Source organism: Phoca vitulina, unplaced genomic scaffold, assembly GCF_004348235.1.
Source record: "Phoca vitulina isolate PV1807 unplaced genomic scaffold, GSC_HSeal_1.0 scaffold1, whole genome shotgun sequence".
Classification (NCBI taxonomy): domain Eukaryota; kingdom Metazoa; phylum Chordata; class Mammalia; order Carnivora; family Phocidae; genus Phoca; species Phoca vitulina.
The window spans coordinates 35,328,088-35,344,966 of NW_022589704.1; the positions used below are offsets into that span (position 1 = coordinate 35,328,088).

General features: G+C 41.8%; 1 protein-coding gene across 1 annotated transcript in view; it reads left to right on the top strand.

The window, feature by feature from the left end:
* FTCDNL1 (formiminotransferase cyclodeaminase N-terminal like) overlaps nucleotides 1-16,879 on the top strand; it is a 143,415-nt gene that overhangs the window by 62,033 nt on the left and 64,503 nt on the right. Inside the window, 1 exon segment of the mRNA XM_032416292.1 lies at nucleotides 10,571-10,759. Within this exon segment, the coding sequence (XP_032272183.1) occupies nucleotides 10,571-10,689 (119 nt within the window). The 3' untranslated portion in view covers nucleotides 10,690-10,759.

The following is a 16,879-nucleotide window of genomic DNA, read 5'->3' on the forward strand; positions in this document are numbered from 1 at the left end:
TGAATATATCTGTTAAGTCCATCTGGTCCAGTGTGTCATGCAAAGCCATTGTTTCCTTGTTGATTTTCTGCTTAGATGATCTGTCCATTGATGTAGGTAGGGTATTAAAGTCCCCTACTATTACTGTATTATTATCGATTAGTTCCTGTATGTTTGTTATTAATTGTTTTATGTGTTTGGGTGCTTCCACATTGGGTACATAAATATTTACAGTTGTTTTATCTTATTGTTGGATTGTCCCCTTTATTATTATATAATGTCCTTCTTTGTCTCTTGTTACAGTCTTTGTTTTAAAGTCTAGCTTGTCCAATATAAGTATTGATACTCTGGCTTTCTTTTGACATCCATTTGCATGATAAATGTTTCTCCATCCCCTCACTTTCAGTCTGCAGGTGTCTTTAGGTCTAAAATGAGTCTCTTGTTGGCAGCGTATAGATGGGTCTTTTTTTTTTTTTTAATCCATTCTGACACTCCGTCTCTTGATTAGAGTATTTATCCCATTGACATTCGAAGTAATTATTGATAATATGTATTTATTGCCATTTTATTATTTGTGGTTGTTTCTGGAGCTTTTCTCTGATCCTTCCTTGTCTTTCTCTGTTTCATGTTTTGCTGATTTTATTTAGTGATATATTTGGATTTCTTTCTCTTTATTCTTTGCATGTTTATTTGTGGTTTTGATATGTGGTTACCATTAGGTTTATTTATAACCTCTTCTGCATATAGCAGTCTATATTAAGTGGATGGTCGTTTAAGTTTGAATCCATTCTTTTCTCCTCTCCTCCCCATGTTTTAGGTATATGTTATTATATTTTATATATTTTTTGGTGAGCTCCTTGACTCATTTTTTACAGAAATAGTCATTTTCACTGCCTTTGTGTTCCCACCTTTGTCCTGTCACTTTTGGTTTCCCCTTTCTGCTCAAAGAGTCTCCTTTAATATTTCTTGCAGGGCTGATTTAGTGGTCACAAACTCCTTATGTTTTTGTTTGTCTGGGGAACTCTTTACCTCTCCTTCTATTCTGAATGATAGCCTTGCTGGATAGAATATTCTTGGCTGCAGATTTTTCCCATTCAGCACTTTGAATATTCAATGCCACTCCCTTCTGGCTTGCAAGTTCCTGTTGAAGAATCTCCTGCTAGCCTTATGGTTTTCCCTTGTAAGTTACTGACTTCTTTTGTCTTGCTGCCTGTTTTTTTTTTTTATTTAAGATTTTTATTTATTTATTTTAAAGAGAGAGAGAAAGTGCAGGGTGATGGGCAGAGGGAAAGGGAGAGAGAGAATCTCAAGCAGACTCCCTGGTGAGCATAGAGCCCAACCTGGGCTTGATCCCATGACCCTGAGATCATGACCTGAGCCAGAATCAAGAGTCGGACACTTAACTGACTGAGCCACTGAGGTGCCCCTGTCTTGTGTCTTTTAAGACTTTTCTTGGGGCCCCTGGGTGGCTCGGTCTGTTAGGCAACCAGCTCGTGATTTTGGGTCAGGTCATGATCTCAGGGTTGTGGGATTGAGCCCCTTGTTGGGCTCCATGCTCAGGGGGGTGTCTACTTGAGATTCTCTCTCTCCCTCTCCCTCTGTCCCTCTCCCCCACTCTCTTTCTCTCTCTCTAAAATAAATAAATAAATCTTTAAAAAAAGACTTTTTCTTTATCACTGTATTTTGCAAATTTAATACAATATGTCTTGGTGTGGGTCTGCTTTTGTTGATTTTGATGGGAATTCTCTTTGCCTCCTGGATCTGGATGTCTGTTTCCTTCCCCAGATTAAGGAAGTTTTTAGCTTTTATTTCTTAAAAATAAATTTTCTGCTCCTTTTTCTCTCTCTTCTTCTTCTGGGACTCCTATGATACCAATGTAATTACATTTGATGGAGTCACTGAGTGCTTTTGGACTTCTTTAGGTATAGATTTTTAATTATACATTATTCTGTGCAAGATAAAATGTAATGGATAAATGAAATAAATTAGATGAGATATTCCCCCAAACTTCTTCCTAGACAGAGTCTGACTTTCTTGAGTCACCTTCAGATCATAGTCATTGATCTTCACTTTTTCCCTCCCCCAACAAAATATACTCTGTGATATTAAGAGTCTTGGAGAAGCAGAATATTTTAAAAGAATGCTTCACTATTGTCTCTGAGATGTTCTTCCAAACCTCTGACACCAGTTCTGCAAGTTTTGATAGACACATGTGCGGTATGCAGAGTGATGGCCACCAAAGCTATCTGCGTCTTAATCCCTGGAACCTGTGAATAGGTTACGTGGCCAAAGGGAATTAACACTGAAGCTAGAATTAAGCTTCTTAGTCCATCAACCTTAAAAATATGGAGAGTATCCTTGGTTATCCCTGTGGACCCAAACCAACCACAAGGATCTGCAAATGCATAAGAGGGAAGCAGAATAGGAGGTCAGAGTGATGCAGTGTGAGAACTTGACCTGTTTTGAAGGTGGAGGAAGAAGACCATGAGCCAAGGAAAGAGAGCAGCCTCTAGAAACTGGCAAAGGCAAAGAAATAAAATTTTCCAAGGTCTTCATAAGGAATACAGTTCTGCCAACACCTTGATTTTAGCCCAGGGAGACCCATTTCAGACTCTAAAGCCCATGGCAGTTTGTTACAGCAGCAATAGAGAACTAATACTGTGTGCAAGCAGTGGTAATATTTTAAGACTGACAGCTGGCCGACAGCAATTTGATGACATACCCTGATTTTAGAGACATTAAATGTGAAAAAAATATATACTTTAAAATTGATGAAATATGGCAAATGTGTAGGGCGCTTGGGTAGCTCAGTTGGTTAAGCATCTGTCTTTGGCTCAGGTCATGATCTCAGGATCCTGGGATCGAGTCCCACATCGGGCTCCATGCTCAGTGGGGAGTCTGCTTCTCTCTCTGCCCCTCCCCTTCCACTTGTGCATGCTTTCTCTCTCTCTCTCTCTCAAAAATAAAATAAAATCTTTTAAAAAAAGAAATATGGCAAATGTATATTAAATAGGTATCATAGGAAGGATTATCTTAGAAATTGTGACTGTGGACTCAGATGACCTTGTGATACTCAGAATCCAGTTAGATGTCATTTAATATCAGTAGTAACTGTGTCACAAATAAAAATATGGAATTGGGATTCCAAAAGTTCAAAGGTCTCTAGGTCTAAGTGGGGATATATGTAAATACTTCAGAGCCAAAAAAATGTAAGCTTTAAACAAGTGATGTGGCAACTGGGACACAGGTTAAGTGACATCCTCTTTTAAAGTTCTGGAGCCACCATATGCCTCCCCCCAATTATATACCCTAAATAAGGCTGGAGGCAGCCTATTGTTGTCCTAGATAAGAATTGAGACAATATTCATGTCTGTGATCATTGTACAACTTCCCAATCAAGGATGTAACACAAAAATTGTTTAAGGCAACATTATTCTTCTGTTGGTGATTAAATCCCATCATGTGAATTACTGCCAGCAATAGCTAAAACCTTATAAAAATGTAATTTGAAATAATATACAGGTTACAAGTGAAAAGCACTACAACTTAAGAATCTTTAAGGATTCAGAGACCCTTATAGAAAGAAAAGTATCTGATGATATATAATATCATCACTCACATTTGAGATCCGTGAAAAGACACAATAATATGCTCTAACACTGAATGAAGCAGAACAGAGAAGAGATAAGTTAGGGAACATGAAAGGGTAAACAATGGTGAGCAACCTTGCCATGTCATTATATAGTTGGGAAGTTCTGATTTTGAGCTTCAGATGAATAGCCTTAAGTACTTTTATTATTTTTGTTCAAATGAATATCAAGCTTCTCCATCACTTCTAGCTAACTAGGCATATGTTCTGTGTATTCTAACCGTTCTCCGGCTACCAACCCCTCTTCCATGGCATAGTAGATGCTGACCCACTCATAGCTCCCTTTCCAAGAACCCTCAGTTTCCAGCTGCTAGGACAGTTGGTTGCTGACAGCTCACAGATGAGTTTCTCCCTGGGAATTGTCCCCAAAGAGAGTTGCCTTGCCCAAGTCACGCGTCCTCTTTGGAAAGAGCCTGATGTGTGCCACAAAGCCCTGGCCTCCTTGCTTCAACTAGGGCAACTCTGAGGGAGCTTCCTGAACTGGCTCCAGTTCCCTCCCCCAACCCCCAGTGGATGGACTGAGGGCTCTACTGCAACTGCATTATGTTTAAACTCCCTCTGCCTAATCCTGCCACTTTTACCCCTGACAGCTAGTGTTTCTGAGAGTGTTCCTCAATAAACCCCTAGCATACAAGTCCCAGAGTCTCAGAGTTTTTTTCCCCAGGAGCACAATCTACAACATATTTTGGAGCTGAGTCATGTGCCACTGGTTGACAGTGAGGAACCCCACTGCTGGTGTTAGATGGAGTCCTGATAGCCCCCTGGCATACAGTTTTGGTGCAGTTCATACACTTTACCTGGTGGTAAGCAGGGAAGGAATATGTGTCGACTGGAATGCACTGTTGGAATTTGAGAGTAGTAATTTTAAGGATTTTGGAATCAGATTGCTGGGAGCCATTGATATATTGGAGCAAGACAAGTTTAGAGGATAATTATTCACCAAGTGAGCCTACTTGCTAGCATATAAGGACGCTCTCAGCTCCTATAGTAGAAGGGCAGAAAAGGCTAAGGATCAGAACCTGAACTTAACTAATAAGGGCCATGGAGCATCACACAGATTCATTTATCAACCCTGAGAGTTTGGATGCATTGAGTTTAGGGCCCTGGCTGGGAATGAATGGGACCCTGAGATTTGGAATAGAGACCTGTGGGGTGTTACACTCAAAATTCTTGAATTCCCATATTTATCTGGACTCTTTAGACCTGCAGAAATGGTCCTTCCCATCCAAGGCTGGCATCCTCTTCTCGCTTGAACACGATGCAGTCTTTTTTGCAGCCCAGTATGCACCCCACTTACAATATATACCCTGCCTGCCCACAGGCTGCCAGACCAGTAACTTGGCGATTTACAACGTAACCTGGCTAGGAAAGTGCTGGGCCTGCTGAAGGAGGAGGTGTATCCTGAAGGTGCTGCAGGATCCAGCCCACATGTTTGGGCAGTTGTTCTGCTCTCAAGTGACAGAGCCCGAAGCCTCCAGCATCTCTTTGGTCCAAGAGAGACCTATAGATTGGAAGTGTGAGTGTGAATGTGGGCGATAGGTGGATCTTCCGGATGAAGTGATTATGCCCGCCCTAGATAACTGGCAAGAACACTTACATACTGTCCAATAAAGTTGTCCAATAGGTTCCTTGGCATACGAAATAACACTTGTAGAATTTGTTTCACGTCAACTTTATAGTTCTAGTCTTGAAATTTTACTTGAGTGAATGTTAATGAAGTCTTTGGCTTGGATGATTTAGCCAATTTACCAAAACAAACAAACAAACAAAAACAAAAAAACCCTCATTCTCTGTGTAACTATGATTTAACTGTAGTAGTGGATATTTCATTTAGACTTTCTCTTAAATAATAAGGAAAGTAGTACTGTGTTAAGTCTTTGTTTTACTGTCAGTCTTTGTACTCATGAACTTGCAGAGGTGCCATTTAAGACTGAGTGTTGGAAAAATAAAAGACTGAGCAAAGGTTTTAGTTATAATCTGATGGGAAAATACATGACCAAGTGCTTCTTAGCAAAAAAGTCCTTGTGATGATTACCTGATACTGGTGTCTACTGATAAGGCTACCCTGAACCATTATAAATGCACTTCATAGATCATTGTAGTCAGTAGAAGCTGTTGGCCTGTCACAAGAATTTGCAATTACACTGGAATGTCATCATTTCAGGAAACTATAAAGCAATGAACATGTTTATTTTCAGCCGCAAAGGAAAAAAATATCCTGAGAACCAGATTTTGTTGGCAGTTTGAAGCATTTATTAGAAAATCTGTAATTTCTTTTTGTAATCCCACACTCAGTGGGCATCCCCTTTAATGGAGGTATGTCAAGCCTGGAGAATTATATGGTACATTCTGAACTTGCTTTGCCGGGAAAATAAGACTCATGACTTAATTTATAGGCTTGTTGAGTTCACCACCCTCCTGGCTCCCTGGAAGGCAGAATTAAAGTCTTGTAATGGCTTAAAGGGGCCTAAAGTGCTCTCAGGTGCTCTTAGACACTTGGAATGGAGGGCACTGATATTTTACCTGAAGTAATGTCAAATACAAAACGGTTCTCTGCAAAGTTAGAGACTATCTGGAAATTTCCTGAGTAATCCCACTGGGAGGAGATTTTATCCATTTTTTGTACATTTCTACTACATTCCCAATTTTTTATTCCTCCCCACCTAGAAACATACTGGCTTTTAGGTTGTAGGTTGTTGCTCCTTCAAAATGCTCTCAATATGGAGAGAACAAGAATCATTGTTGTGTTAGGGAGATCTGGCCTAGCTCCTCTCTAGACCTAGAAATGTACTGGCTGGCTGCATTCCAGTTGCCAGCTATGATACCCTGGGTTATTTATTTTTATTTTTTATTTATTTGAGAGCGAGACAGAGAGAGAGACAGAGATAGCGACAGATAGCGAGAGAGAGCACAAGCAGGGGGAGAGGGAGAAGCAGGCTCCCTGCCAAGCAAGGAGTCCAGTGCGGGACTCAATCCCAGGACTCCGGGATCATGACCTGTGCTGAAGGCAGACGCTTAACTGACTGAGCCACCCAGGTGCCCCGATACCGTGGGTTAGTTTCCACTGTGTGTAGTGGGAGCTTCAAGTGGACTTCCTCTTTAAGTGGCAGGTGTTTGCTGTTTTCATCCAATAGGATTTAAACCTACTTTGGTTAATATTTCTTCCTCTTAGTTTGCTACCTCTTACTTACTTTCTTAAACATTGAATTGAGCAAAATCTGCATTCCGTTTTGTAACACAGCCTGGCTCCATTCCCTGATGTGTCATTGCTGACGTATTTTAAGCTTTGCCCCTCTCTCTTCCCCTTGCACCCCACATCTAGACATCCATGTTAAGGAAGTCTGAGTGCTACCTCCTTTGGTGCTGGAGGGAGGATCCACCCAAATCCCTGATTGTTGTCACTCTGGTCCCACCACCTCACCACCATTGAGATCCCAAGCCAGTCCCTTTTCCAGAGTCTCACATGATTTTTGGATCTGCCTTGGAGCCCTGTTCCCCCCAGAATTGTTCATCATATGAGCATGATGTTTAATTTCTTGTGTCAACTTGGCTAGGCCACAGTATCCAGATATTTTGTGAAACATTATTCTAGATGTTTCTGTGAATTTAAACATGAAAGTAACATTTAAATCAGTAGACTGAGTAAAACAGAGTGTCCTCCCTAATGTGTGTGGGCCTTACCAATCAATTGAAGGCTTTAATAGAAAATGACTGACCTTCCTTCAAGAAGAGGGAATTCTGCCAGCAGGCCACCTTCAGACTGGAACCTCAGCATCAACTTTTCCCTGGGTCTCCAGCTGTCCATCCCACCTTGTAGGTTGCAAGGTGGTAGTAATAGGGGAATGTGATCCATGTAGAACCATGGAAATGATTACTAGAACACAGCCAGATAGTCTCAGCAAAGGAGTCTTTCAGTCTATACAGTGAAAAGAGATCAAGGAGGCTGAGGACAAGCACCCCCCCAAGAAGTCACAGTCCCTTACCAGTGTCTGGACATGGGCTAGTTCTCAGACCTGAAAGGGGAGGCCAAGTCCCTGGAAGGAAGGATCCACAACACCCTGGCAAATATATATGATAATGGCTCATCTGTACTTTTCCCAAAGGGACCTACAGCCATTTCTTCATTGATATTTACTAAGACCTTACTATGTGCCATGTCTTGAGAATGTGACCTCTGATCTTTGGGAATCTACAGAGTTAAGTGCTCTGAAAGAGGAAGTCCAAGGTATTATGAAATGATTACATTATTCTGATTCTGCTGTTTTAATTGTAGGTGGTATTCTTTTAAGATCTAAATGACATAAAACAACGGTTCTCAATAAGAAAATTGTAACATTGCTCCTCGTCTTTGGCTAATGCAGAACTATTCCATAGCCCAGAGTTTATAAAGAATCCTTTCATTTAATGAGCTAAATGACCATGTGTAATACATTTAAATTATGACTTATACTTCTCATTTACTGTTTGTTTTTGTTCTTTTATACCATAAGAAATTAATGAGGCTGAGAGTCTTAAACCGTGTTTTATATATTTAAAATAATTATGATTAAAAGGCTTTTACACATGTGTATTTATCATGAATTCTTGTTCAAAGAACTATTTTTCATGGTTCAAGAAGCAAAATTAATTTAAATCGGCAGCTAATGCACAGTTCTCAATTCCATGAGTCAACTGGATGCTGCTGACATTTTTATGTGGAGCCTCCTTTAATGTAATAAAAGTGTTGCACTAAATGATGTATCTAATATAGGAAGGGATGGCACACTCATTGTCTGAAACCCACGCTGCGATGTTCCGGGTCATGTCATGGGCCACAACGCTCATCACTTTCATGTTCTCTGCTGTCCTGACGTTGACTCGTGTGACTAAACTGAATGCTGTAATAAAGTGCTAATCTTGACATTCGTGTCTAGTTAAACTTCAGGCGGCTAATGCACATGCCTCCCATTCTCCATCAGAGTAGGGAATAAATTCACAGTTGCATATCCAGGATCTCTTGCACGTGGCAGTCAGGGGATTGAGAGGAGGTCGGCTCCTTCACTGGGCACGGGCACTGTGAGTTTGCATTTGGTCTGAATATTCAGAACTCCAGTGTTTCAACCTCGAAAGAAGCTGGATTCCATGGCAGAATGAGGGCTCACAGCTCTGTGCATTTCTCCGGCTGTCTGCCAGGTGCTCCTTGTGGTTCTGAGTGTATTATTTTGAATGTTTTAAGTGTGGGTCATTGATCCCTTTTCTGTTCAGCATGTAGCTGTGAGTGAAGCTGCAGACAATGGCCAGGATACTCTTTGTGTTAGCTTGGATTGATCTGAGAATATTGAAGTAAAGAGCTAAAGGGCTCTATTCTCCCCTTCCCAGATATGCAGGGAAGAATAGACTCCAGTCTTTGAATGGTAAATTTTTAAAGTGGTAGGTACGGGGATAATGCATGAATAGGTAATAGCTCTGGGGGACTTAGGAAAATCATCTTTCACGAGGGGAACCAATATATGCTATCTTTGAAAGGGACGGAATATACTAAGGATCCAAGTATGAAGAGGTGAATTTTTTGCTGATAAGACACAGAGTCACTAAAACTAGTATCAGGGTGGCAAGGAATGGTATAGAAAAATTCTGGGGCACAGTTGGGAAAGGGTGAAAAGTGGATAAAGCAAACAGAGGGTCTCCAGCAAGGCCAGGGACCATGAGAGCACTCACAGATACACAAATGCAAAGCAAAGGAATGGTGGAGAACATTCTCTCAGGAGTATGGAAAGTCAGGAAGGGGAATTGTGCAGCTGCGGCCACTGGGCAGTGTCCCTGGATTGCAGGACCACAGCAGGTTGTTCAAGGAGTTTGGGCACGTGTGAAAGAGCCTGGAGAACACTTCTGGGTGTTTCCTGGCTGTGGCGAGAGTGCTCACCGTGCCCCACCATTCAGACATTCCCTTTTCGGAGGGGCAAGCTCTAACACTACTCATCCCTTTCCCTTCTTACCCCCATCTCAGGAGCCAAGTATGTAATAAGCAGATGAGGAATGCTGGAGCCTCAACAAATAATGATACAAGTAGACTTTTCTCACTTTCCCCCCCGGAGAACTAGTCCTGGCAGGCCTCCAGTGCCCCATGATACACCTCGTGGTCCGTGGAGGGCCTGCCTTCTCTGGGCTTTTCTTAGCACCAGACACCCTGCCATTACTCTGTAACTGGTCTCCCTCTCCTTCCTTAAATGCTCTTCTCTCTGATTTCCAAACGAGAAAAACTAATCTCACAAGGGGAAGATGAAAAAAAAAAATGTCAAAGGCAAGTGTACCTTCTTCATGATTTTACTTGGGCCAGTAAAACTAAGTGGGGTTGTAGCTTCTTCCTTCAGAAAGGCTTTGAGATGACTGTGAAAGACTTTTGTCTGTCTGGAAAGTGGTAAATGTAATCATGTATGAGAATACAAAACAATGTAGAAGACCTCTTTACTCTGCTGCTCCTTTAATTCTGTGATGATCTGTGGTCAGATGTATGGTATGCTTATGGTGGCTTAAGAACTTTTCTGCATGCAAATATATGAACCAAATGATAATTCAATCTATTATGCAGGGTTGATGTTTGTTCTTGTTAAGAATTCACAATTCCAGACTATATCCTGGAATCAGCGTAACCAATCGCCATGTTTCACATCTTCTTTCCCTCCCCCCTGTAGGTCTATACTCTGTTGAAAGTGCAGGAGTGAGTAAGACATGAGACCCTTCGCTGTACACCTCACACCTTGCTTGCCAAGCTTAGGAGATGGGCCAAATGTTAAATATCTATTTTTCAGGTTAAACAGAACTCAATTAATATTGTCAATTAATTGAGAAATTCCTTATTTTGGAAATGTCCTTTCAAAGTCACCAAAATTTAGACAGTACTGTCGGGAGGTTTTAAAAGTTAGATTGTGCAAATATTAATGCAGTTCTTTGATTGTCCTACAGGGTTGAGTGACTATGAGCCGGTGCAAGTTAATTCCAGCCAAGCTGCCTCAAATGGAGTAGAGTGGTATCGAGAGGGGTTTAAGCAGGCTCCGAGGCTCCCACTGGTGCTTGGTGGCTAAAACATGAGACAGTCTGGACTCCAAGGGCGTCTGAACCCTGAGTTTCCAAGGTTCCCGAAAACTGCAGTTGGTAAGCTTATTTACGAATACTTATGGAAAACATGGTACCTGGTGTGGAAAAGAATCAAATTTTCAGGAACTTTTTGTTTCTTAAAGATTACTTGGTGCTTTACTTTGAACTTTTAATAGAAAAGCATTTTGACTTCATAGACTTCTTACCTCTGACCCTGGCATTGTCATCTTGATAAAATATAACTCATTTTTTACATGGGGGTTTTTGATCATTAAATCATATTTATATCAAAATTGCTTTGATCTGGACACTTAGTAGCAACCCACAATGTTACTTTGTTTTCACTTCCCTCCCCCTAACTCCAATAACTATAAATATTAAATATTTTTAAGGACTTTTCTTATGTTGCTCCCCACACATTTCAGTAAATCATTATTGTCTAGACACCGAAAGAAAGTCAGAAACCATTGCTGGAAGTGAAAATTCTTTAGGGATTGTTATTCAATACTAGAGCAATTAACTAGGACATGTTATTGAATAATGGAAAGTACTTCTCTACTGTCTGTACACTTAGCAGACGCATCATAAACCAGCAAGTCAGTGCTTCAGTTCAGGGCCACATATGATGAAAAAGCACGGTTTTGTACATGGATACATTATCTGTCTTTGGAAAATAACTTAACACTTTTAGTAGAAAATGAAATATTGAATTCCATATGAAAGCTGTAATTTAGTATGTTGTGATTATCTACATAGCCATGATACCTAAGTTACATAGCAGGAACAAAATTATTAAAGTATAACAACAATCTTTCTCCTTTCATCAAAAGATACATTGCAATGCCCTTACAGAATTCCCATCTGCCATAGTTCAAGGCCACAAGTCAGGCCAGAGGATGGTGGGTATTTCCGTTCATAGGCTCCTGTGGCTAAGGCCATGGCAATGGCTAAATTCAGTTTACAGTTTATTCATTTTATCAGTTTTAAGGTAATATTTATAAATGCTTATTTGTGGGGGACACACATTATTTCAAAATCTGTGTGTAAAGCGAAGCTCTTAGTGTTATTAAAATTGTGTTGTTCCAAAATCACACATTTTTGTACTATGTGCAATTTTAAATTAAAATTTGCACTTATAATGCTACCTTATTGCATTAACAGCATTTCCAGCTAGACACTTGAAGGAGGGTTTCATGTAGGCCCCATCCAGGTTGTCTGTACTTTGTTGAACGATGGGAATAAGGGGCGAGAGGAAAGCTGTAAAGAGAGAAGCTAAGTGGGCTTATGTGAGAAAAGCTAATGTGACCTACATGTAGTTCTGTGTGTGTCTGTGTGTGCATGTATGTGTGTGGATCTATCAGGAGAAAGAGAAACAGAGAGGGACAGAGGATGAGAAAGGGACCCGAAGGCAAGGTAGGAGAACCACAGTGGGCTGAGGTCTTAGGGTAGACATAAAAGAGATGCCATGTGGTTGTAGTTTCAGGGTGGGATTTTCTTTTTGCCTCTTCTTCAAGAGATTGAAATAGAAACTCATGTTGTTATTTTTTAAATAGATTTCAGTTTTTTAGAGAAATTTTAGGTTTGCGGCAAAATCGAGGGGAAAGCACAGAGTTCCCATATTCCCCCTACCCAATACACTCACCAGCCTCCCCCCATCAGCATCCAGCAGCAGAGTAGTACATTTGTTGCCATTGATTAAGCCACACTGACACATCATCATCACTCAGAGGCCAGAGTTCACATTAGGGTTCACTCTTGGTGTTATACATTCCGTGGATCTGGACAAGTGTGTAGAGTTATGTGTCTGCCCTGACAGTATTATACTGAATAGTTTCATTGCCCTAAAAATCCTCTGTGCATCACTTATTCATCACACCTCATGCTATTATTTAATGCTTTTTGCTACTAAATATTTTGGGACTGAATCTTGCTGATCTGGTTGTTGAGATGGGAGAAGGAAGGCCTAGATGTGGGTCATTTAACCGTGAGTGACACTGAGGCCTATTGTTGGGCCTTGGGCTGCTCCCAGAGAGGTACTTAGATGACACGGAAGAGCTCACCAGTACTGCGTATCCAGGTCGGAGAAGTCTCAGGGCTGTGCCTGTGCAGATAATGCTAGTGAGGGGGATGGGGAAAGTGGGGGCTGGGGAAGAGCTGGTGGGCATGGCCCAGGGTTTTTGAAGGTCCCACGTGTAGTCAGAGCTGTCACAACAGTAGGCACATCTGGATTCCAGGATCCACATGCCTGGGTCCACTGGGGACATTTTCTTTAATGTATCCATGATGAGTTCTCTGATAAAATAAATAGCAGGCTGACTTTGCTGGGCCCTGGAAAGGGGTAGCTTTCAATACCTCTGAATTTCAAATGACAGTGGAATCCCTCTCCCATCTCCCACACTAATCCAGAAAGCAGGCATATAAGATAGAGGGAATCTGACCAAATAATCTATTTTGTGAATATTAGACATGTTAGAACATACCAGAAACGAAGGCACTGAGGGAGCCACATCATGAATGTTAGGGCACTGTGAAATTTGGTGATCATCTAAGTGGCCACATGGCACCATGGCTGAGAGATGGGCCCTGAAAACCCGGCTGCCAGGAGGCAGAACCCAGGTCTGCTGCTTTGTCATCTGTGTAACTTGTTCGGCTTACTTGACTTCTCTGTGCCTCAGTTTTTTCTTCTGTAGAATGGGGGAATAATAGTGCTTGCCTCCAAGGGGTGTTGTGAGGATTAAGCAAAGTCATGTTTAATAATTTAGTGACATTTAATAGTGTCTCTCATTTTGGCCAGTGCCTGGCACGTAGTGTGTGCTCTGGCAGTATTCGTTAAATAAATACTCCAAGTTTGTCCCCTAACAGATGAGGGAAGTTCTCTTCAGACATAATTTACTTCAAATCTTTTTTTTTTTTTTTAAAGATTTTATTTATTTATTTGACAGAGAGAGACACAGCGAGAGAGGGAACACAAGCAGGGGGAGTGGGAGAGGGAGAAGCAGGCTTCCTGCCGAGCAGGGAGCCCGACGTGGGGCTCGATCCCAGGACCCTGGGATCATGACCTGAGCCAAAGGCAGATGCTTTACCGACTAAGGCACCCAGGGGCCCCATGAGGTAGGCATTGTGATGAAGTGTTAAGCATCTCCTTCCCGACCGCAGTTGATGGCAGGTAACTGAAACCACAGAAAGTGAAACTGTGGATAGGCAAAACCACTGTACCTTAAATTTGGCCAGTTTTTTTTTAAAGACTGGTTTATTTATTTTTATTTTTATTTTTTTTTAAGATTTTATTTATTTATTTGACAGAGACAGTGAGAGAGGGAACAGAAGCAGGGGGAGTGGGAGAGGGAGAAGAAAGCTTCCCGCCGAGCAGAGAGCCCGATGCGGGGCTCGATCCCAGGACCCTGGGATCATGACCTGAGCCGAAGGCAGACGCTTAACGACTGAGCCACCCAGGCACCTCCGATTTACTTCAAATCTTCACAGTGATTTCTCCAATCTGATCATAAAACCTTGTATTCATGAAGTGACTGGTATCAACATTTGGAGGTTTTTCTAATTACTCCTCAGCAATGCATGAGGCTTTTTCCTACTGAATGGTCTCTATGTTCAGATCTTTAGGATGCCCCATCCCTGGATAAGCCCATCAAAAATGGGTGGGAGGCCAGGCAAATGCAGGCAGGGGACAGAAGTGACTAAGTGGAGTGTTGGGAAAAGGGGAGGAGGGTGCTGAAAGGAAGCTGAGGAGGTCACCATCATTTCTTCTGTGAAGACCCCCAGTGAATCTCCAGTTGTTGGGGGCTATATATAAATATCTAAAGCAGGAAGCCTTCTGCCCTCTCCCACCTTGTAATACTGTAACGGACTGTCTTATAGCATAGGGATGCAAATGACCCACATGGCAAGAGGCTTTGCAAAATAGTACAAATGAGTCATGCTGGGGGAGAGGAGAGTGTGAACATTCAAAACCCCAGATGGAGCATGGAGCAGTGAGCCTGGTTTTCCTGAAGGATTGGTGGAATCTACCTCATTAGTGAGGTTAGTAAAGCCCTGGAAGTCACTGGACCCTTGTCATCTCTGCAGGATGTTTCTATAATTGTGGTGACTTAGAACTGGATGGGCCCTTAGCAGTGCTTTTTGGTTAGAGGACACTGATGTGTTATTACTTAGAACTAGGTGTGTTGAGAAATGCCTCTCTCACGCCTTCATTTCTCCAGCACCCCCTTTCTGAGTTGAACATGCATCTAGTGACTATTAGTGACTATTATGTTATCTCTCTAAATGATATAACAGAAAATATTAAGGTTGACCCCACATACATTCATTTATGTCGAAACTGAACCTTGCATTTTATAGGAATGATATTGTACTTTACAGATTTCAGAATATTGTTACATTATCTCATTTAATTGTTGTATATAACATATAGATGAAATTTGTTATTATATACAAATATACAATTATATGACACATATAACACAATACAATATATCTGACACAAAGCATATTATTTTCTTACCCCCATTGTACAGATGAGACACCTGAAAGTCAAAGAATGTATAATATAGTAAAGTATAACATTGTAGAAATTCACTAATTCCATTTGTTCATTTAATTATTCATTTACTCATCAAACATCCATTTGTGCTACTTCCCTGGGGGCAGGAACTATGCTATGTTCTGGGGAGATAGAGAACAAGACCAAAAAGACCCCACTTCTCCTGGACCTTACATTTTAGTGGGGGAAAGATAGGCATTAAACAAACACATAACTGAAAGATACTGTGAGAGTGTGAAAGATTTTAAGAAGAAAATAAAATGGATGAGGGATCCAGTGAGTCTTGATTAGATGGTGAAGGAAGGCCTCTTTGAGAAGATGACAAGTGATCTGAGGCTTGAGAAAAGTCAGAACCGGTCATGTGAAGACCTTGGGACCGAGCAGTCCACAAGAAGGGAACAGAAAGTACGAAATCCTACAGACAGGACTCAGCTGTGTGCCTCAGAAGGGAAGAAGCCAGTGTGGCCAAGTATAGTAGATGAGGATGTCAGGATTTGAGATTTTACCCTACTTACAAGCTCATAGATTAGCCTGTTCCTATTTCATGGGTGCTGACAAAGACAGAAGACTTCTGGGCCAGACTCAGCACAGCAAGCAGCATGAACAGTTCCCTTTGTTCCCTGCATCCCACAGGGGCGACATAGATGGGCCAGGTGGATGCTGAGTACTGAGTAGGTTTGTGTCCAGACAAGGAACACTGAGCTCAGGAACCCTCTGCTTTATTTATAACAAGTGGGAAGTAAGATTCTCTTTGTCCTGGAAAGAGACATCATCTCATCCAACTGACCCAGGTCCAGAGTGGACAGGCCCTTGCATTCTCCACACACCCAGCAAGAACTCATCAGATGCTCAGGTCCCTGGCAGCTGGCCTCTCCCAACACAGGGGAAGAGCATGAAGAGAGGCAGACTTGAATTGCACAAGACCTAATGTGTTCCTGCCCAGGGTTTATTCGGTGTTGGGGGTGGGGGGGGTGGGGGCATGAGACTTCATTTGCCAGTCGCTGGCTTTATCCCAGTATTCATAGATACCTAGAGGCTTCTTATTACTCTGAGCAGTGAGCAGTGAGGGTTCTGGCAGGAAACTAATGGTGCATTTAGGGAATTAACTGAAAAGGGTTTTGTGAAGGGACTAGTTACAGGGATATGGGCTGGACACCAATAAGGACACCACTAAGGGATGGGGAGGGACTCAGGGACCATTGTTACCAAGTCCGGAGAGAGCTTAGAGCCTTGAAAAAGGGACTGCCAGGTAGCCACTGCCAACAAGGCAGTGAGGAGGTGGGGCAGGAATGGGGGCTGGGGTGCAGAGGACTGAGGCCCCCAAATACTAATCTCCCCTGCCTTGTTCCCACTGGACAAACCCAGCAGAAGCCTGTAGGCAAGGGAGCTTGTTGTGGAGGCCAGCTTCCTGGAACCACAGCAGAGCAGAGAAAGATGGAGAGTGGGTCTGCGATGGTACATGGAGAATAACCAGCACCTTGTATCCTTTTATTTATTTATTTTTAAAGATTAATAGAAAATTACTCCATATCCCAAATTACTAAATTCTAATAATAGGTATACTGTATTTACATTTATAAAAGAATGTTTTCCCCCATGAATCTTCTTTAAAAATTAACTTT